At 40.6% G+C, this 24,605-nt stretch overlaps 2 protein-coding genes across 6 annotated transcripts in view; one reads left to right on the forward strand and one right to left on the reverse strand.

Moving 5' to 3' along the window:
- The window catches only part of dpysl3 (dihydropyrimidinase like 3), a 47,433-nt gene extending 43,154 nt beyond the window's left edge, over window positions 1–4,279 (forward strand). For all 4 annotated transcript variants that reach the window (XM_085797219.1, XM_085797218.1, XM_085797220.1 and 1 more), the window contains exon 14: window positions 2,265–4,279. In XM_085797219.1, coding sequence (XP_085653345.1) covers window positions 2,265–2,359 — 95 coding nt within the window. In that variant the 3' untranslated portion in view covers window positions 2,360–4,279. The remainder of the gene's footprint in view (window positions 1–2,264) is intronic.
- Window positions 4,280–8,738: 4,459 nt separating this feature from the next.
- Window positions 8,739–24,605, reverse strand: part of stk32a (serine/threonine kinase 32A) — an 86,244-nt gene continuing 70,377 nt past the window's right edge. The window contains exons 10-13 of one of the 2 annotated variants that reach the window (XM_085797223.1): window positions 22,960–23,088; window positions 14,011–14,034; window positions 11,538–11,602; window positions 10,430–10,634 (exon numbers count right to left, since the gene is read on the reverse strand). In XM_085797223.1, coding sequence (XP_085653349.1) covers window positions 10,517–10,634; window positions 11,538–11,602; window positions 14,011–14,034; window positions 22,960–23,088 — 336 coding nt within the window. In that variant the 3' untranslated portion in view covers window positions 10,430–10,516. Of the gene's footprint in view, window positions 10,635–11,537; window positions 11,603–14,010; window positions 14,035–22,959; window positions 23,089–24,605 lie in introns of both variants that reach the window. The other variant, XM_085797224.1, reaches the window with a different exon arrangement.

The raw sequence follows: 24,605 nt of genomic DNA on the forward strand, positions 1-24,605 counted from the left end.
AGTGATACTTAGTCCTACAATGTAAGAGCATCAGGGGGAAACGTGCATGTGCATCAGTGGATCCACCGTCACATCCACCTTTTATCTGCATGAGCGATGCATTCACGGTCATCAGACCAGTAGGAAAACCCATCAGTCCCGTTTGAAATGTTACGATGAGGTTCACAATACAACATGTACTTGTCTGCAGGACATCATAGCAGTTTGTACAGTGGTTGTACAGTGTTTACATCTCATTAACTTCACTTTAAGACTCTTTAAGTTTTAATGATCCACAGTAAATTAAGTTAAATTAATGTCCACTCAGTTAAAATTGGCTGTTTTTTTTTTCTTTCTGTTTTTGTTTTAGTGTGGTTTGACATAAATTAAAACCACTCACACTGTGCTTTTGAACCACACTCAGCTATGATGTGAACTAATATATATTTGTATAAGACTTATAATTCAAATTATGAGTCTAGTACTTTTGTATATGCCTGTATTGTGCACATTGTGTTAAGCATATGATGGTTTCTATTATCCTGCATTCCTGCCTGTATTTTTAGATGACTGGTACTTTATTTACAGCATGCACACAGATGTATTTTGCACTGTTCAATAACTCATTTAATCTTTCTTAATCAAATCAGTCATTGTTTTTAATGACTCATCACCAACAAATGCATCTTAAATCCCTTTGTCTCACTCAGAATCACTCACACTCACAAGTATAAGTTACTCCGAGGACTCTTTAGGACACTGACACCTCAGACTACAGTACAGCCTCCTACAGTACAGTAGTTCTCTCCACAGATGCACTTTTACTCTACGTCACACTGGAACATTTAGTCTTGGCACAAGGCCGGAAAATGTCCAATGTACAGTGTTTCACGTTAGACACAGTCCATAACATGAGAGAGCGCAGCACGATGATGCGTTCGCGCTGAACATCTGCTCCGTCCTGCAGAGCTGCTGAGTGACACTGTGATTACGCCCATATGTAAAAGGTCAGCACAGGATTAGCTCAAGATTTAGAAAACAAATGTGAGAAACTGTTTTTGTGTGCGGCTACCAGACCAAGGTGAAACCAGGCACTCCGCACAGTCACAGTCAGTGTTTCCACAAGTTTTATAATCAAACAGAGCAACAGTAGCTATTAGCGTGTCACTCTGTCCTCCTCCTCCTCCTTCCTCCGACCGGCTAAATGTGTCCATGTGTAACTTTAAATCAAGGAGAGTAACCTTGTTTAACCTGGAGACGCTGCAGCTGTATCCAGACTCGGTGAATACACAAACTATTTTTAATAGTTGATAAGTCTTTTTCTTTCTTTCTTTTTTTTTGAGGGAACAGTTTACAGAACGGTGTTTAGCCTTTGGCCGTATTGAGAAACCTGTTTTTACAAGCGAGAGGCTGATGTGTGATACCTCATCGATGAAAAAAGACGGTGACCTCCGCTGGAAAGAATTTCAACATTCGACTACATGAAGTTACTGTAAAGGGAGGAGGGGTGGATGTGTGTGTGTGTGTGTGTGTGTGTGTGTGTGTGTGTGTGTGAGGAGTGCTCCCTGTTTCCCAGGCCTTGTAATAGGTAGATGTTTAAGCATGTGCATATTAGTGCACATTCTCAGATTGAGTCAGTCTCCTGTCTTATTTTTAGTTTTCCCAGGGTCACCACCTGCAGAGTTGATTTACTCGTCTGGAGCGGAGATGTGAAGGACCGTTTGCTTAGATGCCGTGTATCATAGTCTGACCTCACTCCACACTTTCCATTTATATACCCACTGATAATTTGTTGCAGCAGACGCGCTGGCTCATCCTTTTGGAAAACACACTGCTGCTTTATGTCAGACTCTGGACTCTTTTGTTAATGTTTCAGCAGCGCTCGTACAGAGCACGGGCTGCTGTATGCGATTTGCATTCCTTTTGTCATCTCAGTGACATACGCCATCTGTCATAGACTATAATAACGTGCCCTCAGCGCCTGGAAAGTAATAACGTGAGTGTGCGATAGCAGTTTATCGTGGTGACAAGTTTCCAGAGGAGCACAAAGGGATTATATCTCATGATCATTATCAGTGTAGTCCCTCAGATCTCATATATTATTTAATTTTTTTAAGTTTGGAGATACATTTTCACCCCTGCACAGAAGATTTTTTATTTGTAATGCATCCTGCTGTTATTCTGGTCACCAGCATGAGATGAGTTCAGTCTTCTCTCTCTCCGCCTTTCTGCCCTTTTTCCTTGTAAACTCGCTCATTCTTTCTCTTTTTTTCTCTCTTTCTCAGGTCCCCCCACCCCAGATGACATCCCTATCAGGCCCGCTGGCCGGCGTATCGTAGTGCCCCCTGGTGGTCGTTCCAACATCACATCCCTGAGTTAAACAGCACCAGGAGGAGGAGGAGGAGGAGGAGGAGGGGATGCATCCAGAAAAAGGGCAGCGGCCAGAGCGCAGGGTGGATGGATGGATGGAGGGAGGGAGGGTGGGGAGGGATAGAGGGAGGGAAGGAGGAGAAGGAGGAGATGCAGAGGACCACGATTAGTTAAAAGTTAAAAAAGAGCAAAACACTGAATCCTCATGCCTTACCTGTCACAATGCTACCTTGCTCAGATGAGAAAAGTATCTCTTTTCCTGGTTGAAATTCAGACCAGTGTGGAGGATTTAAAAAAAAAAATCCTCCAAAACTATAAAATCACCAAAGGTCAACACACACTCAATCACACATCACCCGTCTCAGCCTCACTTCTTCTCAGTACAGGATTTCACGACACTAACTAACTAACGGTGAAAACGTGTCCACTTGGTGCTTTGGTCATCATGGTAAACTACAGTAAACCACAGTAAACGTGCATGCCATCACATTCAACAGAACAGATAAAGAAAAACAAAGTGTGCTCTCATAGGAAAATGGATACTGCTTTTCTCAGAATGAAGCTATGGTTCTTTCATCCTGTTTGGCTTTTCAATGTCACCCTCTCTTTTCAGTAGCCTGCTTTCTCCATAGTCAGCAAGACATAACACTAGGTCCCACATTAGCCATGTATTATCATGCAGTTGTTTAGCTCTAGGTGGCATTGTATATACAGTAGATGTAATGTAGCTTTGTGAATGATGTTGTTGCAGCCAGTTCGGGTTCACTGGACCAAGTTAAGAAAAAAAAAAAGAAACCAAGGTGTTTTATCAGATCTCAGAGCAGGAGCGCTGTCGGAGACATGGAGCTGCATGGACCACATTCACATGGGTGACGTGATCCATGTTCCCTTTGCCCCCCTCCTCTGAGCTGCCTGATGAATACCATCCCCATGATGTACTGATTACATAACTATTGATGTTAAAAAAGGAAGACAGACACATCTGCATAAGAAAAGATTTTGAGAAGACAAAAGAATTAAAAAAAATACATATTAGAAAGGGTTCTACTATTCTTTATCCCAAAAGGTTTATGTTAGTTTCTTATTTTCTTGCACCCAATCATGGCTGTATTAAAAAAAAAAAAAGAACAGCGTAAGGATCCGTCCTTTGCATTTGCTACTATCTTATTGCCTGCTTCTGTCATCTGATTTCATCCTGAAAAGAACAATAGAGGGGAAAAAAAAGAAGAACAAATGAATAAACTCGACAGTTCCTTGTAGACCAATCATAGCTTGTGAAGAAGAGCTTTGCTAATGAGGCTAATGACAAAAAAACAAAAACAGATGCAATGAAATGACTAAAGTAACAAAAAAATCTGCATTCAGATAACAGCACTTCACCTCTGGCTTTACTTTTTTCATTCTTGACAAACTGGGCTCCCATTTTTACGTAGGACGAGAATAAAAACCATCGTTCACCTCTTCGCCCCGACATCGCCATCGAAACACACAGTCCTCCTGACCGATACTTAATTCAACACCAACCTGAATATGAGCTGAAACACTCCGGATCTGATTGTGTCGGGGGAAAGGGAGGGGGCTCAGAGCTCTTTTTTTAATGTCTCTGCTGTTTTCTGATAAGGCAGAGGATTGCGGTGCAGCGAGGGAAGATTTTATTTTGTTGCTGTCCCACTGTGGGGGAGGGAGGGATGGAGGAAGGGAGCGAGGGAGGGAAGGAAGGAAGGAGGTGGCCTTTTTATTTGGCAGTGGCAGACTCTGAGGCAGGCACAAGTGGTGGTTTGTTGTATTTATGTTAGTTTGACAACCTTTGTTATTGTTTTTATGTTGTTTCTTTTTTACTGTTGTATCAAAACCCAGAAATGGCAGGTCAAAAATAAGGTGTGTTGTGGAGGTATGATTTGTTTCCTGAATAAACATGAGTTGCAACTGACTGACTGAGATCTCTTTTGTTATTTATGTTGTTTTTATTTAGAACAAGACATGTGCATCAGAGGTTGGAATAGAAATACCAGTTTAAAACATAAAAATGTATATATTTGGGAAATTATAATAAAGTTTTTATCGGTATAGTAGATACAGATAAATCTACAACATTTGTATGAACTGTCATTATTGTTTCTCTACAGACCATAAATCACATACAGTATGTGGTATTTCATCGCATTTCTAGCTTATCAGGAACTACATCTTTGTGTATGAACCACTTACCTCCCCAGACAATGACTCATGGGCTGTGACGGCAGTTTACAGTGAATGAGTAACGTGTATAATCTAAGCAACACTGGATGAGTTTATATTGTTTCAACACCAGATCCAGATCCAGCAACACTGAACACTTTTACTGGAGTGATTCAGTCTGAGATGTCAGGTCTGTTACAGCTCTAATAACCTTGTAAAGAAAGAAAAAAAAGACAAGATGTGGGAAAATAAAGTTTATGCTGCTGCAGTGGCTCAATGGTGTTAGATTACTGTTTCTTTTAGACTTGATTTTAAAGTTCCCTTAAAGCTCTTAATGGTACAGCATCTTCATACATCTTCTCCTTTCAACCACAAAAAGCCCTGCGATCCTCCAATGCAGATGTTTTGATTGGGCCCAAATCCGAAACTGCACAAACAAAACTTGTATTTCTCTATTCATATTGTAGTTCTATGTAAAGTTGTTATGATTAGCCTATTGAAATTTAAATGTCATCTCTTGTATCATTTCTTTTTCCTTTTCTCTTGAAATTGTGTCATATACGGACTTGTCACAAGAATTTGGAAGATGACTTTCTCATCAATAATATTCTCATCCTGGGTAAATTTTATATGCGCAAATTTATAAAATCGACCCCTAGGTTTCCGACATGTTTTATAACTAATTTCTTCATTTCATAAAAGCCCTCAATCTTCTGAAAAAGAAAAATGCCATTAAACGGTTTAGTATTATTGATAAGTACAGTATGATTTACAAACAAAACCCTAGCCTTTGTTTTCTTTATTTTATAACTTTATACACCTATGTGCAGTGATGGCTGGTAGACCTAAATGGGCTAGCAGGGCTAAACCCTCCCTGCATTATACAACAAAAGATGAGAAAGTTACTGTCTAAAAAAAATAACATAGGCTACAAAAGATTGTTAGAAGTTTTAGTGAAACCTGAAGTTGCAACAGCACAGGCCTACAAGATAGCTGTTTTAACTGGGCGGGGCCATGGGCGGGGCTAAACGGTCGCCACTTGAACTAAACTAAACCCCGCCCCCTTCTGTCAGCTGCTGCTAGTTACCATGCCAACCATTGGGCCCACATCCTGATTGCGGTAAATGCTTGAAAAATGATTCCTTATTAATTAATTCCTTAGTTGACAAGTCGTCTATGGTTCACACACCAAATCGGAAGTGCTGATTGGGTGGATATCATATATATTTTCCCGAAAAAAAAAGAAAAAAGTAATAAACCCCAAAAGGTGCTAATTTGCTAACTACAGTACCCAGGGGCTAACAACGTGGTTAGCACCAGGTTAGCACATACCTGCTCACTTCAAGGTAACTTAACTTTAAGTCTTCATCCGTTGTATATCACTGACAACACAACATTACAGCCACTTGTCAAACCTTTTACAACTGTGTATAAGTTACAAAGTTACAGTGTTGTTCATTGTGTCGCTTTAAAGTTTGGATGGTTTAGTTAGCTGCTAACTTTAGCCTCCCAGGTGTGTTGTGCTAACCTGGAAGCAGATTCATAACTGACTGTATTATTTCAACCAATTTAATGCCTTTTATTTTTGTGCTTTGTTGACACATTCACATAATGTTTGAAATACACGTTATCAATAGCTTAAGCCTTTTATTTTGAAGCAGGTACATCCGACTCAGGTACAGCAGATTTACATAAACAGGCGTTTTTGTCATTTTTCAGGGAGAAAAAAAAGAAAGAAAATACATGACGCTGAGCATGTGCTGTAGACTTCACAAAGGTAAGTCAGTCTCCTCAGATGTACTGTTACTAAAGGACAGTAAATCTGAGATTGTTTTTTTTAATTTCTTTTGCCAATTAACTATTAACTATTAGTTGATGCACAATAATCTTGTACACTATCAGTTTATGTTGAAGCTACTGCTGATTACCAAGGGTCCCATTTGCTGATGGATTCAAATTTAATGAAAAAGATTTGTAACTAATTCAAGGAAATACAATCACCTTGCTGTTACCACCAGTAATTTGTTTTCAATTTATTTTCATCACATTTTCATCACAGTTTCTGTTAGTTTCATAATGTTTTAATATTTTATCTTGCTTTTTATTTTAATATATATATATTTTTTAGCATTTCTTTGTTCTGTCAAGCACTTTTGCAACATCATCAACTCTGGTTGTGTATAAATTTGGCATTGTACTAGGAACACCACTTGTTAGGAAAAATAAATTAGCTATAAACTCATGACACTCTAATTGTGAGGTAGTTTGAGAAAAAAGTAAACAAACAAAAAAAGAAAAAATCAGGATGTCCCGCAGGCAAGCTGTAATGTAAACTGACAAAAGCTTCCACTGTTGAGTTTCTTATTACACAAACTCAATCTCGCTGTGCGGTCCAGCAGTAAAACTGCTGCAAGGTCCCACGTGCGTCGTTATAATGGTGAGTAAATGTCCCATGACATCACAGTAATCATGTCAGGTGACTGAAATGATGATCGTAAAGTGCAGACTAGGTTTGCACAAAGAGATGAGTCAGCAAGCTTAGACTAAACTGTGTGTGTTGGTTGTCTGATGGTGTTGTAACTTTTAAATAAATGAATTTTTGCTTTTGTGTGTGTGTGCGGGAGTAGCAGTTACATGGCAGTAAATATTTTTAATATTTATGTGAATCACCAGGGTTTGCTGATTTTTATCTGTGGTGATATCAGACAGTGACTATGAGAACATTTTATCAGCTAAAAAAAAAAATCCCCCTCAGACCAGCCATTAATGTGTAAAAGTGCTGCCTCGGCAAAGTGGAGAATGAAGGAGAGAGGGGACGGTGCCTTCTAGATGACCTCTGGAGATGCTCGGCTCAAATCTCTAAACTGTGGATGTGTAGAGAAAAGAGAGAGAGAGGCGGAGAAGGAAAAGAACATGGAGCTTTCATGGTGCTTAGCTTTAGTGAATTAAAAAACTGTCTCAACTTAGATTGAGATCACGTGAAGATAAACTGTTAAGTTGAACATGAGGAAAATGCTTTTTATTTAATTTTTGTACATGTCATCTTGCATAATTCAAAATGAATTCAGTACATTTGCTGCCACAATTAAATTTTTTGCATGTTAGCCTATAGCCTCTGCAGGTTACTAACTGTACTTCTAGTTTGGTAACACTAGGGGGCGACATTGTATTTTGAATAGCGGAACGAAATCCCATAGTCACACATAACAGTATGTGTCCAGCTTTAATTTATGGTTGATAAAAACCTCAATGTGTGACTAATCCTATTTTCGCTTTTTATATGCTTTCAGTATTCTCTATGCGATAAAAAGCGTTTATTACCAATTTTATTCTTATGCCATGTTTTACTTGTCATTCATGATCAGTTGAATATGTTAATGTGGAGTGAAAATAAAGCATGAGGCAGTCGGGTTGGTTCAGAAAAAGAAAGTCATTATTTAAGGCACACCTTAATAGTTTGCAACTCCATCACATTTGAATACAATAAACACACAGTGACAACTGAAGGACAACAAAACCTTAATAGGGATGAAATTCTCTAGCAGTGTGGAACAAATCTATTCCCAGATTGAATTATTGTTATATTAATTAGATGTTTTGCTGATTATTTCATACCTCAAATCTGCAACATCAGGTGATAACCACTCACTAAAATGATGTAATAAACCCAACTAACATGGTGCTCCTATAAGCAAATTAAGATGATTATTCTCAGATTTTAATTACTAAGGGGTTTATCCATGGTTTTCCATCTATCTAACTGTCCCACTATATCTTACAGCTTCTACAGGAAACCACCTTTTGGATCTGTAAAATTACATCAGTGACAACGACGACAACAATAACAGCAACAACAATAACAACAACACAAGGTAAGTCAAAACATTGTACCAGGTTTCAATAGAAAAGTGCCAACAGTTTTGAATTGAAAATGTCTTTAAATATAATTACAAGTGTTCATAGACTTGGAAAGGATCGAGTCATACTGCAGATCAGATAGATTCAAGGTCAATAGAGTGACTAGGCATTAGTATAAATCACATTTAGCTACTGATTGTGAAAAAAAGCTCAGGTTTTTACTACTTCCATCATGTACAGTTTAAGGGGATCAGCTGTGTGCCATATCTACGGTGTATAAGGCGTCACTGTACCTGCTTCAGAGGCGGGTGCAGCTCCTCTGAAGCAATTCTCCTCCTGAAATCCTCTAAATTTCACAGTATTGATCAGGGGTGTGTTGTGTTGCCTTTCCTGGTATTTATTTATTCCCTTCAGTATTTTCATGTTGAGTGTGAAAAGTTGTGAAAATCAATATTGAGTTTTTATTCCTGGCTGTGCTGGATCTCAGATTTCTCTTGAACACTGCACACGACTGTTGTTGCAGAAGCAGACTTGCAAATGCATTATTCCTCCGTGGGTGCAATTAATTGATTGGGAAAACCCATTTTTCCAGACTTATCTGGTGGCACAGATGTGACTGTGTTCAACACAACAGAGGAAAGACATTAAGAAAAAAAAATTATTTGACACAAAACAAATTTCGATGCAAACAGTCACTGAAAGATGAATCTTATCTAGGACTCGGCTTAATCATCCTCGTCTATAAAACCGTCCCTAAGGGAGTTAAAGTGTTCACTCACAGTTTAAGATTTTTTTGTCTCTTTGTGCATAAATGCTACAGTTGATGAAGAAGCATGTGCAAAGCAAGGTTCAGTGCAGAACATATAACATCTACCATCTACCTTTTTCTATGTATTCATAGTTTTAAACCCAAGAAGACCCAGCTGGTCACCTGCAGATTGAGGCAAACCTTCGTCCAAATTGCCATCCGTGGTTTAGTCGAAGCTTTCAGCCGCAGAAATTCAGCATTTTTTCTATAGTAGGTTAAAGCAGACAGGAGTAAAGAAATCTTGGGAGCTTGTTTTGCCTATATCTGCTGCTGAGAAGCTGGTTCATTGGTACCAAATGTTGCAGTCCTACCATCTTTTGTTAGCTTGACACTATAGTAAAGCTAAGCAATAATGACCGTTAACAACCATGTATTTGCTGCTGTGATAATAAAGTGAGCCATTCGCGCCCAAGAAGCCTACAGTTCAGCTCTTTAAATTTCTATCGTAGAGGAATCTGTGGTTGCTGCTGTGGTAAAAACAAAAGGCCTCGTTTTACCTTGTTAAACCTCTCCAGTGTAATGTGTTGTATACTCTTAAGTGTCGTGCTCGTCTCTCCAGTCTCCCGTAGACCACATGAAACAAAGTGTTCATCATCCACCCCGGTGTGGAGTGCGTTGTTGTCAACCTTGACTCCCTTGTGCTGTGTCCTTCGCTGTGGAACTGGAGAACTCGCTGCTGCGTTTAAGTAACTGTGATTAAGCAGAAAACAGCCACGCTCCACATCGCAAACAGCTCTCAGACCTTTTATTTCCCAGCTTGAGCAGGTGTGTGGCACAGTCTCCTTTTTGTTGTTGGCAGGGAAGTTGATCTCCCTTCCCTTTTTTTTTTTTTTCACTTCAGCACACTGCCCCAGAGTAGAGAGGGTGAGCAGACCTTAGAGCACCAGAGTGATGTAAGGGAGCGTGACATGAGAGACACTCTGCAGAGAGTCATTGTTTGTGGTGACAGGAGAGAGAAAAGCCTGGCTCTGCTGCTGCGGCACGGCTGCTGCTGCTGCTGCTGCTGCTTCAAGGAAGGAGTCCACTGAACTCCTGCTGCTGCTCTGGAGCTTTTTATTTCATGGTTTGTTGTTTTATTTTTATTTTATCTGTTTTATTTTGCGCGAAAAGTGATGCACTGGTGCACACAATGCTGCATTTGTTTCTGTGTCAATGAAATAACGGTGCAGGGACGCTGAAGACCAGTTTCTGAAGTGCCTGACTGTGCTGCTGGATGGAACAATAGGTGTCTATAGGTGTAAGTTGCTGATCTACAAGCTGTGGGCAGGTGCAGGTGATACAGTGGGGGTGCGGGGCGGTCAGGGGGTCGGGTGGTCAGAAGACCTATCCTGGTATGTAGGCAGCAGGCTCAACATTGTTGTTCTGTCCGTCCTCTATGGCCTTGTTCTTCTCACTCGTGGACAGTTCAGAAGACTGCGAGTCCACCACCGCTTTGTTTGACCTGTCGAGTGAAGAACAGCTCCGGTTAATATTGAGGACAGATGCCATTACATTACATTCAGAAATAATAAGAAACAGAAGAGAAGTTAAAATAATGTTCAAGTCAGTTCTCATTTTAGTCGTATTAGAGTTTGATATAGCGACTCATAATTTCATAATTTGACCTGACGACTGCTCATTTTTAATCATTATTCTTGCTGTTTGTGGTTGAGCCAGACTTTATACTTCATAGATCTTTTTTTAAATAACTGCCTGACTGATTTTATACTTAACTGTATTATTTATTTAAACAAATAGCTACCTCTTCGTTCTGGCTGAACTTTAATATTCTTATCTCAACTTTGACTTTGACTTTGGTCGCAGCATTTTCTTCTCTTATGAAATATCTTATTAAATATATTCTAGTCTTCATTATTTAGATCTGTTAGTCTTGGCTTCCACTTGCATGAGTGAAGAGACCTCATCAGTTTTTAAACAATTTAACATTTACTTATGCAAATCAGTGGTGAATATTATTCAACGACTTATCTCTAATTTATTCAGTTTTGGATGTATTTCTAGAAACATCACCACCATTATTATTAACTAACTCTGTGTTATATAGTCAACTTCTTTTACAGTTACTCTGTTTCTGCCTTAATCACGCACCCACATGCTGCATATGGACCAGATCTCCTGCCACAAATAGTCACATTACTTTCCCTTCACACCATCCTACAAGCCTTCTCCACCAGCCAGCAAAAGAAAAACTTAGTCAACAAACTAAACACTTATACAGCCAAAGTGTTCGCTGAAGATGTTGCATGAAAAACAAGTAAAAGAGCTTCATTATTGATCAGTTCTACAATGTTTCTGTCAACAGCCAGTATTGTAGATAATGGCAGGTGGTGGGAGTTTTACTTACTTTTCTCTGTTGAAGACGATGAAGTCTCTCTGGACGTTGTCCAGTCGCTGCTGTAACTGACCATTCTGTGGAGAGACAGACACAAACCAACATTAGCAGCTCAACAATCACTGCGAACAACAAAATCATCACCTATCATCATTATAGTCATTGTTCTTTAGGGATGGGCACCTTTCATTTAAACCGATGCAGTAACAATACCTAGTTCCTGGGAACCGGGTAGCGGTATGCAACGGTACCTGTTTTCAGTACTTTTTTGTGCATGTGTGGTAATTGAAGTTATTTTGTTTGTAAAATATTAGTCAAAACTTCTGAATTTTGAATATTTATTGTTATGGTTCAGTGTAAACAGCCGGCATAATGAGTGGTCTCTGTTTAAAACGGGCTTCAGAGTAGAGGGCTGCATTGGGATTGGGTCCCAACCAACGCAAATCTCGCGGGAGCTGCCGGTTTGAACTTTGCTGCTGGCGGAAGCGGGCGGCTTAAAAGAAACACTGTGGGATCGGGGATCGATTTATTTAATTAAAAACTAAATGAAAACAACGAAATAGGAGTGATATTCCTGACCAGTGTGCTAAAAGACATGCAGGCCAGGAAATGTAACAAAATGTAACGTCCCCCGTCGGCCTGTCACCCTCAGGTCTCTCTGTCAAACACTGGACTGCAGGTGATGTCAGTCAGCGACAGCATGCGGGCCGATCTCGGAGTCTGAGTGAAGAGCGGAAGTGTTGTGCTGCTGTGAGCTGAGAACGTGACCATAGTTTTTCATTTAGTGAGGTAAATTACACGTCTACTTCAGAAGTTATTCCTTGTCTCGGACACTTCTGTGAAACGTTAAAGAAAACAAACAACCCCATGAATCTCTTTATTAATAGCCTATGAAATGAAGTGTTTTCTCCTGCGGGACGGGAGAAGACACATAATGAATGCATCTCTATTATGGTGCGGGCATAAATTCTCAGAGTTTGCGGGAGTGTAACACACACGTTGCAGTTGCGGGATGTCCCACGCAGGACTCTACTTCAGAGTGTGCTGGGAGATGAGGGACAGTTCACAGACAGTACGGTTCTCAATGGGTCTGATGATTAACCCGTGGGTGTTGAAACCGGACCCAACGCAGTCCGACTCACTAGCATTAATTCTCGGCCTGAACCCAGACAAAAAAAGAGGGAGCCCAAGGCCCGACCGGACCTGAGTCATTTGTATATATTTTTCGGCCTGAACCAGCGCGTCCAGTTGTGTTGGTTGGGCCGGCCCGGCCTTTTGAGATCAATAGGAATGACTGTGGGAATTCGGTCGGTACCAATAAAAGTACCGAATGTGGTACTCATCCCTACTGTTCTTCCACCTACAGAGTCAGAATCACTTACGTAAAAAGCTTGTAATAGTTTTCGTTCCACTGGTTAAAGCTGTAACAACTCCAAGTTTTATAGCAGTGACAAACAGGACAGTAAATGTTCCTTTACACATTGTTTTCTTAATTTGAGTTTCTTCTCCTTTAAAAAAGATGCCAGTCGATGACTTTGACCTAGCTTTAGAGGACGCTAATGCCCTCGTGTCTCCACCTGTGCCATGTACTCGTACATATTTGGCCCAGTTCATCATGTGAGTACAGTACATCCGGCCCTGTGATGCCAGGCTGTCCTCACACCACTGTGGTGCCGAGACAAGTGGACAGGTGCTTTCTCACTCTCCCAAGGAGACACGAGACAGTGAGGAGAGAGGGAGATCATGGAGATACATCATCGTTATGACACTCTAGTGTGTGTGTGTGTGTGTGTGTGTGTGTGTGGCAGAGGCACAAGAGCACAACAGGTAGAAAATGAACAAATGCAGAGGCGTGTGTTCGATTGCATTGTTTTCCACATAGTTGAGAAAAAGTGGTCGAATCAGCTGATATTATATGAGATGTTTGACATGGATCAATTCGGATTTGATGATTTCTGTGTATGTCTGGGCCCAATATGATAATAAAGTACAGAAGTTAAAGTGAAAAAATAATTATCAGATCATAAAGATGAAGTTATGCTGAAAAAAAAGATACCAAGCCATGGGCATGTTGAACATTTTCTTATGCAGTGTGTATATACTGTAGGTATAAAAGGTAAAAATAAATAGTATTCAAAAACAAAATAGGCTCAGACCCCTAAGGGTTAAGCCAAAACCTTCAAAGGGAGTATAGTAGGTTAGAGCACCAAATGACAGGCAACATCCGCACGGACAAATACTATAAGCTGCTCTCCCCTAAACTCCAGCAGCCAGATTGACCCTTAAAGCTCCAAACTGAGTCATAGGAAGCTGTTGTACTGCTTAAAAATAAACGAAAACAGCCTAAAGAGTGTGTCAAGTATTTGCTTTGTAATAATTTTGCATGCATGCATACAGGAGAGAGGGGGAGAGGGTGAAGACATCAGGAGCAGATCTGTGATCATCTTAGCATCTTAATTGAAAGTGAAAAACAGAGTTTCTTTACCTGTGGGGTTACGGTTAAGGATCCCTGTCAGAGCAGTGTGACAAAGGAAAATGGCACATTCACATTAACACAGGAGGAATACAACTACAAAAACACACCACCACCACATGGAGAGAGAGAGAGGGAGGGGGAGAGAGAGGACAGGGTGTGCATGTGTGTGGGTGCTGCAGACTACAGAAAGGACAAAGAAACAAACAGGCAGACAGAGACAGAGGAGGAATACTGTACATCATTTGTCAAACCACAGTGAAAGATGTGACACACACAAAAGAAAGATATAAGACGGATGAGACACAAGGTGTGAGGTAGCGTCTCTCTGATGCAGCCATAACGACATATTCCTACCGCTGCCGAAGGTCTGACAGAACCCGTCAACGAGACACTCGTCAGTTCAAGTGGCTCCGATCTGGATAAAATCTCACTTTATATTTACACTTGGCTACTTAGTTGCATCTCCATGAATCTGTTTACGTTCAGTCTAAAGAGTGCTGCAGTTAGGCCTGTCACAATTATTACATAATCAGCTGATTGCAATTATCGTATAAATGGTTTCCCTTCATCTGTATAAATACAGCTTGATGAAACAAACAGAAATGTCATATTTCCATCACTATTTCCTCGTCATTTAAGGATCTGGTCCTCGTTTAATGACATCATCATGTTGCTTCTCCTTCTCCTTCTTCTTCTTCTAGCACATGAGTGGAGAATTAGCACCACAAATTGTTTATCTCGAGGTGCTTAATTTCTAATATTCGACAACTGCATTTCGATGAATATCTATTAACATTAGCATCGTAGATTTAGTTGCAAACAGAAATGCAGTTTTTATTAATATGTTCCAATGTCTAAGGCCAATAAATGTCTCTTTTCTTTTTATTTTTCATAAAGTGTATGTGTATTATGAAACTTTGTTTAGGCTAATACTATAATAGTGGCATGAAATTACCAGAAAAAGACAGTTAAATTGTTACTTGCAATTATTTGTATGGCAATTAGTCGTCAACTAAAGTTTCAGGATTATAGCTGCAGTGAAACATCTATAGACGACTGGCTTGGATAGACTGAAGGCACTGCTTCAGTTTTTATAATATTCCATGTAAATCATATTAAGGTAAAAAGGAAAGTTACACAAATAAAAGTTGACTAGACGCTTGTGGTTAATTTGATTTGAGAGCAGCATCTTGTCTATTTGTAAAAAGGCACACATTTTACTAACCATCTGAAACATCTAAGTGTAAATAAATTATAAACCTGTCAAAATGTCACTTTGCTCTGGAGGCAGAGTTGTTTAGTCATGCCATATAGACTCTGAATTAATTCATATTCAAGCACACGTCCACAGTAATGTCACACACGCTCATCACTGCACTTTGCTGAAGTTTTGTACCCTCACTTAAGCACTGATAGTGTCAACTTGTATAAGGAGCTCTCTGAACTGACAGCCCTAAATATAGGAATAAAAAAATACAAAACATGTTGGACTAACTGTGCATCTGTGCTGGTGAGTGTCAGGTATTGAGAAAGTCTTTACCTACTTGAAATCTCTGAAAACTTTTGATAACACACTTGTTTTCTATGTTTTTCCACACTTCTTCGTCCTTCACCACATCTCTACGGCGTAAAACAAACTTTTTTCAGGGTTTTCTATTGGAACTGAATCTATGTGTTGTGAATTTTGCATCATCATTGAGGGTTGGACAGAGATTGTTTATTCCTTTTCTTTTGGATGAATGGATGGATGATTGGATGGGTGGATAGATAGATAGATAAATAGATAGATATAATGATGGATGTGGGGTAAGAAGCTCGGCTTTCATGTGCGATGCCAAAAGAAGCCTCCGGCCTTGAAGAGAGAACAGGAGCATTACTTAAACTACAGACAGTTCACCACTTGTTTTTCTCTCTCTCTCCCTCTCTCCCTCTCTTTATTAGATGCTTTTAAAAAGACAGTTCAGAAGTTAATTGCTCCGACTGATAGATTAAACTTTTCATTTAATGAGACGAACCAACAGGGAGTGCTCTGCTGGATACGAGCCCATCAGGGACATTTCTCATCGTCCTTGTCTGGACTGTGCTGTGTGTTGTTTCTGTCTGGAGATAGGCTGCCTTTGTTTTTTTTAATGCGACGGCTAATGTGTACAGTACTCAGGGTTTCCCCCAGAAAACTTGTTAAGCCCGGTGGTAGGGTGGCACCGGCGGCCCATCCGCGGGCCACCGGTGCCCAAGCGTATTTTTTTGTGGAAGGGGCCTGACCCTGACTGATGGCAGGGCCCTGTAGGGAACAGATTCATTAATGGAGCAGTAGCATTTAGAAGGTGTGATTCCATAAGGCCTTAAGATCAATGTTAAAAGTTGACTAGAAATTTGAAAATCATAAACATCTGTTATTATAAGACTTTATGTAACTTAAACACCAGCTATAGCAGAGTTTTACAGAAAGGCACACTTGAAATGCTGTTCAATCAACCACAAAAAAAGTAGGCCTAATAATTATAATTAGGCTATAAAAAAATATTTAAATAAATAACATCAACTGTTTGCATTAAAAACTAAAAAACAACTGCCTGGTGTCTCCATTGTTAAAGTCTAGCCTTATTTCCATGGATGTATTATAGATCCATCATCCATGTTTTGTTTTTTTTGCTCCGAGATTTTTTACATCTGGAGTCACGTGCACATGACGTACCACGCTCTTTTTCCGGTCAGTTGTCATGGAAACGTGACAAACGTGTGTGATCGCGAACTTTACGAGCTGAAAAATGAAACAATGGATCACTTTCACATCAGGTCAAAGCCCCGCAGCTCACAGGAGCCCGGAGCTCTGACTGTACGTTCAGACCGAAAGCGTCGAGAGCGTCGCGGTGGCCGGAAGTCATTCATTTTCAATGAGAACCAGCGTCGAGGAGCGTTGAAGAGCGTCAAAGGCGTTGGCGTCGCGTTTTGGCGGCGAGAGCGTCAGGAGAAAGTTGAAATCTCCTGAACTTTATGCTAATGAGCGATGATGCGGAGCAGCGGCAACCAATCAGAGTGTAGATGTCGCGGCCCCTTTAAATGGATGACCAACCACAACCGACGTCAACTTCTTTGACGCGCGTCAAAAACGCCTGGGATCCACTGGCGTTCGTTTCGTCCGCCGCGACGCGGCTGCCTGTTCATTTCTATGGGACGCGTCAAACCGTTAATGACGCGCCCGCAAAGCATTCTGGGTACGCGGCGCGTCCGTTCGAGCAGTTGCGGCGCGTCCAAAAGTTGACCGGAGCTCAACTTTATGCAAATGAATGCGTCCGACGCAGGGTCGCTGTCCAATGGGGAGCGAGATAGAGAACAGCTCGGGGGGGCGGGGGTCTGCTTGTCCACTGTCCGTTAACTCGCCGGTCTGTGTTCCCGCCTACCGAAGCGTCCGTTTTTTCAGAGGCGTCGCGTCCGGCAAGAAATCGCATTGACGCCAGTGGATCCCTAGACCAGACCACCAGCGTCGCGGAAAAGCGTCAAGAGCGTCTTTCGACGGTTTTGACGCTTTTGGTCTGAACGACCCATGACGCTGCAGGGGACGACGTGCTACCAGCTACCAGCTACCAGCTAACAGCTACCAGCTAACAGCATGGATGTATTAGGCTAACAGCTGCAGCAGCTGACTGAGCCTCTGGAGCTGCGGCTCCGCTCACGTTAACGTGGACTCGGTGCGCTCCTCTCGGTCAGCTGGTGAAGCAGCGGTCTGATGCTGTCTATTGTCTGATGAGCATGATGTCCTGACGTGTCTCGTTATGTGCGACGAAGTTGTAACGTTGTCAGGTGATGAAAAAGACACCTGATCACGTGTTTATTGAGTATAAAACTGATTAAAAAAATTAATAAACGATGTTTAGCCTGGCCGGGGGGCAAGTAAGGCCTGGCGGCCCGCCAGGCTTATAATACACTGGGGGAAACCCTGGTACTAGTACTAATAAGACAGAATTAGGTGATATTTAATCTGTCTTGAAAAAAAAAACCTATTATGGAAAGTATGATTTATAAATACAATGTTTTCTCATTCCCTATACAACTTATACATGGCACATCAAACCTGTGTTTCAGGCTGGACTGAGGACTTAGTTCTCACTTATAATTAACGGCATGAAAGCCGTATCCCCTCTTTCTTCCAGTGGCCTATAGTGGTTTGCCTGATACTAATACTAATTGAGTGATTTTATCATTATTCCTGTGCAGCATTCGTTTTCTTAGTAGCAATTGCACCTATATTTTCATTGAAATGATTTTTTTTCTTTTAGGGAATAATTGGACAGGAAGGGACGAATGCAAATTATACTTAAAGAGGAACTATGCAAGATTTTTTACCTTAATTAAACAGCTTCAGAGTAATTGTAATGGTTACTGTAAATGAGTTACAGGGAGAATGGAGGCTCTCTGCCTTCCCCCCAGTGTCTCCTGCCCGAAAACCAACCTTGTAAGATTAGCGCCTCCAACCCCATGTCCCAGATCTCGTCTCAGTAGCACCACGAAACAAACACTATCCCATCTCATGTGTCACTGAATAATCTTAATATTATTCAATATGTGAGCTGTATTAACTCTAATTTTGGTCTCCACCATCCAAATCCCCAACTATGTTCCCAGCTAGTTGCTAAATGTGTCTGTTTTGGTCTTTGCAGTTATTTTTCTGAAAACAGACATATTGAAATGAATATAGTAATATTTTAAAGGGGAACTGTCGAAGTCTGATCGCCTCTCCCATCCAAAGCTGTTTAATTAAGGTAAAACTCTTGCATAGTTCCTCTTTAACTCTAAACTGATTTACAGTAAGTTCAATTCTAAAGACAATTTAAAAATGTTACAAAATCTTCCTCCATTGTGTACCCCCTCTTGTGTTACACTAATGATTCCACACACATACATAACCCTTGTGCTTTGCCTCTCTTGTACTGTTGTTGTTGTTATTATCCACTGTATTTCATACATGCAGTAATGGATAAACTTGAATGACATTTCTGATTAATAGAGGGGTATGTGTGTATATAATATATTATGTGTGTGTGTGTGTGTGTGTGTGTGTGTGTGTGTGTGTGTGTGTGAGTGAGGAGAGCATGCCAATTTATTTTGTTCTCGCAGCACGAGTCCAATTTTCTGCTGTATATTATCAGTGATTTAATTGAGCTAATTCCATGCTACATTACGAGCACAGCAGCGGCGGGGGAGGGAGGCCGAGGCGGAGAGAGAGATAAATAAAGGAAGTGAGGAAAAATAGATGAGGATGGGGGAACACGTACTGTATCTGTACGGGGGGGGGGGGGGTGGGGGGTGGGGGGCTGAACACGACATGGAGACAACATAAAGGAAGTCTGAGGACGAGGGAGGTGAAAGACGGTCGTAGAGAAGAGAAACATGCAGAAAGAATACAGAGCAGCCTGAGGGTAATGAGTAAGAAGCAGGCTGGGACAGCTCCCTTCATTCAATATTGATCTGCTATGCTTCTGAAATGCTGTCCAGAGCATCTCCCTCTCTCTCCCTCTCTCTCTCTCATCCACAGCATCAAGCATTAACTTTTCTTTCTTCGTCTCCACATCTCATCCATCCTTCCTTCCATCCATCACAAGTGGCCCCACAGGTCCTTTTTGTACAGTAAGAGGATATTGTAAAGCATTGCATCAACACAAACTAATATTTATCCGACCAGCAACGCAGCAAAATGTGACTACTTAAGATGAATAATACATAAGGCGCTAAACGAGCCAGTTTGAGAAGAGGTGAAACGTTTCAGTATCATGTTTTTTTCTGGACATATGTTTGAGTTTATGACACCATTTAGAATATATATAGCTAGAATGACATTATTTATTTACTGTTCTTAACAAGATAGTTTCACTGAAGGTTTCATCCAAACTAAACTGATTCCTCCATACAACCTCAATCTTATAAGACTGTAAGGGTGGGAAGGGGAGACCTTATGATACGATATTATCACGATACTTGTGTCTTGATATGATACTATTGTGATATTAAAAATATTGCAATATGCTGCGATTTATTAGCTGTCTCCAAAAGAAAACTTTGGTAACATCTGTTTTTTCTAATAAGATAAACTTCTAAGTTTGCTCATACTTGGCATCCGTGTATCGATACTACGTATATTGCAAAATATCGTGATACAATGCTGTATCGATTTTTTCCCCCTCCATATTAGATATAATAAAAATGTAGGTGTTTATTATTTCAGATAAATTAACTGACTGTCTTTTTTTGTCCTGACAAACAAGTCGTTTGATCTTTGTTGAGCTGCATTAGGTAAATGTCGCCTAAAACTTATAAGAACAAGGTGATTTAATTTAATTTGGAAATGCCGTAAGAGTAAAAAAACAACAAAAAAACATTTCATTGACACTTGACTGTTTGTTTCCTTTAGTCCGTCCATTCGCTGCTACTTCACCCGTCTCCATAAACATGACAGATGTTTCCCCCGAGAGGCTGCTATCTTTACTTTTATTGGAATGGGAGACGTTCTCTTTGTCTACATGGGCCCAGGATGATGAATGTTGTCTGGCTGCACAGTGAGATATTACTGATATATACAACACAACACACACACACAGACACACACACACACAGACAGACCTCCACAAGCAGTTGTCAGATTTTTATAAAACATGGTGCAGGACGCTACGGGCCACAGCTCTGATTTCTTATTGCAGGCTGGCAAGTTATGTGCTCTGGAGTCTGGACCAAACAAATTGCTGCACTTTTATTAGAAAGGGAGAAGTCCCTCCCCTACAAACTGTTGGTGTCGGTGCCAAAAAGAGTGAGGGGACGGGCCAAACTCAATGACTCTGCACTGGCGTAGGTTGTAAAACGCATGTGTTCCAGTGGTGTCACACAATATTTTAGGATGGCAGCCAGATCGTACACACACACAACTGCACAGCTGCTGATGGGAGTACACAAATTAAAATCATGACCCATTTGATTCCAGTTAGACTGTGAACTTTTGCTGCCTCAGTGGAAAAAAAATCTAAAGAGTCAAAACTGGACAGATGCCTAGAATAAAGCGTGGCACTAACCCTGTTGTACTGATCAATTGACTCTTCTACTGTAAATACATTTATTCTGATAAACAGCCCCTGGGTTCCTGCTTGGAGGCGGCTTTTACTACAGTCTCTCTAGTGACAGGAAAAACTGGCAGCAAAGTGTTTTTATTGTTTAGCTATTCTGCCGTTTACTGTGTCTCCGGTGCAGTGATGCCAATGGAGAATGACTCAGGACAGGAAGTGAAGTATCTTATTGTATATGGGTCTCTAACCTCTCGGGTCACATGTGGCAACAGATTTATTAAACACTACAGTATGTGACAAAGGGAAGTCCTAGTGTGTCCCATTATCATGGCCTCTTGTACAGTTAACAGTAATAGTCAGTGGCTTATATGTCAGCAGTCACTTACCTCACAAATAACAAGTTTAATATGAGTTAATGTCAAATAAAATCAGCAGAATACAAATAAAGAAACATGTCTTAATGTAAAGTTAACACAAAAATCTTTCCTTTCCAAAACTTCTCTTGTCCTTGAGGCTATTCAACACCAACAGTTATATTAAGACTTAAATTTCAAGTAAACACAAATGACTCATACTGTAGGGCTGCAACTAACAATTCTTTTGATAATCGATTAATCTGTCAAATATTTTTTCAATTAATCGATGAATTAGAATTTTTATTTTTTAATAAAGAATTTTTCATTTCTTGCATGGCACACCGCCACAACTTAAAAAAATCCTAGCGAAAACACTTCATGTCACTTTTGGAGTGCAGCTAACACACTTTCTAGCGTTATATAAAGTGAAATGCTCCCACACTTCAGAAGATTTTGGTCACAATGTTTTCTCTTTGTTCTCATGGTCATGTTTCAAAATACCAGCAATACCTCCAGTCTTCTTCTACAGTGTTTTACGTTTTGGTTTGCACCGTCAAGTTGTATTACTGCCTCCTGCTGGTACTACTCGTCCCTACACTCTCAACGCTCCGCTCATCGTGAAGTAAACAGCTCTGCGACACAGTGAGTGACATATTAATCACGCAACACAATGAATCGATAATGACGTTCGTTGCCAACGCTTTGAGTGATCAATTTTTATCAGTTTAATTGATTGGTTGTTACAGCCAGGACTCAAGGTCTTAGAAGTTACACCGAGCTTTTGCTCTCAAAGACGTTGGCACTGATCACAGCTCCCTGGAACAAAAATTAAAGCACTGCTGTCGGCCATAGCTGCCTCGCATCTTTCAGTGTTTACGAGCATGTAATAATGTGTGTGTGTGTGTGTGTGTTCCTCCCACGTCTCACTCGACCGGGTGATCTAATTAACCTTTTTAATGTTTTCCTCTCTCTTTTGTATAAACACCCAGAGGACAACAGCTGATTTATGTGGACGAATCAGGAGTAGAAATAAAAAATTTAGAAAGAGCGAGGTGATTGCTTTCCTCCACTGTCCCCATTCTTTCTCACACACACACGCGCTCAAAGCTGGCAGGTGGCAGGTGGCACATTTGTACTGATGAAGGTGAGGGAGGACAGACCTCTGAAATGTGTCCTTGATGCTCTTAATAGCACTCGAGACACATTTAAAAGACAAACTAAGGAGCAAGTTATCACTTGTAACTGGGCCAAGTGAAAGTAACAGTCAGCTTTCTTTAATGAATAATGATGAGCACTGAGACGGAGCGACGCCGTCATAACAGGGATGTGTGATCTGCCAGAACAGGATAAACCAACCTGAGTTTGACTTCAATGTATATTTAAGTTTAAGTTCACTTTTTTTAAGGAAAGACCAGCAGCTAAAAAAGTGCATAGTGTCAAAATGATGAACTCCTGACCAATATTTCATTTCGCCACAGCAGGTGGTAAGTGTCTCATTTTGGAACAAATGCTTTTCAAATCTTGATGTGTAATTGGTGTGTTGAGAGTTTTACCTGTGGGGACCCATCAGATCCCTGGTCCCTGGTCTTTCTCGCGAGTCTTTTCTTCTTCTTGTGAAGTGGTTTGGACTCCAGGATCATTTCCTCCAGCTCAAATGTAGGGTCACAGTTTAACCTCCTCCTCTGCAGACACACAGATAAAAATAAAAAATATGTATACAGGCAAAAATTGAAAAATAAAAGATTCACAGGGTCAAATATTGAAACACGTACATTTTAGCACTGTTAGATGTGTTTTGGTTATTTTTGTGTTTGTGCATTTGCAGATTTCTGTGTGTTTCTGTGTATTAGTTGAACAGGTAAAAACAGGAAGGGTAAAACAACAGGTGCATCACATAAAATAATATGAAATGTTTTAAGTTGCTGTCTATCCAATACAGATTGATGCAATGCACACTTTTGCATAAAAAGATCCAAACTCAACCGGCAGCGAGCCAATAAAGACAAAAAGGAAATGCAGAAACAAAACACGAGGGCTGAGTTCTCCCTTCATGTTCAAACATTAATGGTCTGTGAGGGACTAAAGACAGAGGAGGAGGAGCCTATAATTAGATAAAGAGATGCTGTCAATTCCCCATCGATCCTCTGTGTTTTTCCTCCGCTGTGCCAGTCTGGCCTCTTGGGGGGGAAACCAGCTGCTCTGCAGTCACCACAGACATTTACTGGAATTAGATAAAGTCATTTATTCATCTATTCACTTAAACAGTCATTATTCTGCATTTTATTCAGCTCTGGCACAGAGCACTCACAGTTACTGTCACCTCGATGCTTCACTCAAACAATACATTGTTTTTAGATCGCTTGTTCATTGCATCAGTGTGATTGACCAGTGACACAGCTATAATTTTATTTATCGATATTTATAATGACTGCAGCTGAATCACTCTCCCGTGCCGTTACAGATATACAGTACAGATGCTGGATGATATTTCTCTGTACAGTTACAGCTAGGAATGTCACGATTATAGATTTTCTTGGTGCAATTATTGTCAGAGAAATAATCACAATTATCACGATTAATACGATTATTATATAAAATATTAAATAAACTATGAATGTGTAAAATCAAATATAGTCAAAAGGTAAATTGACATTAACGTAATTTAACCCAGTTACTGTGTATTTACCTTTACTTTGGCGGACAATGCCAGGTGGGTATCCCACAGGTGATGACTCATATCAGACATACAGTATTTCCTCCTTTAGCTGCTATTTCATTGCGGCAGGTTTGTCAGGCTGATGAGCCGCCATCGACTAAATACTTGTGTTTGGAGGGAATCGGTTTTCCTCTGCCAAACTTTACCACTCGCGCACATCTCTGTCTGCAACTCGCACAGAACGAAAACAAAGTTACACACACGGTTGTTGCGCTGATCTGCCAACATGGCTGCGACATCATCTTTTTAGGAAAGTGACGGCATTTAGGAACCTTTACGATTAAATAATTGTGGGGTTTAATACCGCGATTAATTGTGAAAACAAGTAATGGTGACATCCCTAGTTACAGCTATGTATCAAGCAGTTGGAGACAGGAGGCCTCCATCTCCATCCAGAGGTTGTTATAATGCTTCAGACTCCCACCTGGACAGACCTGCAGCCTCTCTCATGCTGTTGTCTTTATCTAAGAAGTGTGTGTGTGT

Source organism: Trachurus japonicus, chromosome 14 (genome assembly GCF_045865225.1).
Source record: "Trachurus japonicus isolate A0001 chromosome 14, Traja_1.0".
Taxonomy (NCBI): Eukaryota; Metazoa; Chordata; class Actinopteri; order Carangiformes; family Carangidae; genus Trachurus; species Trachurus japonicus.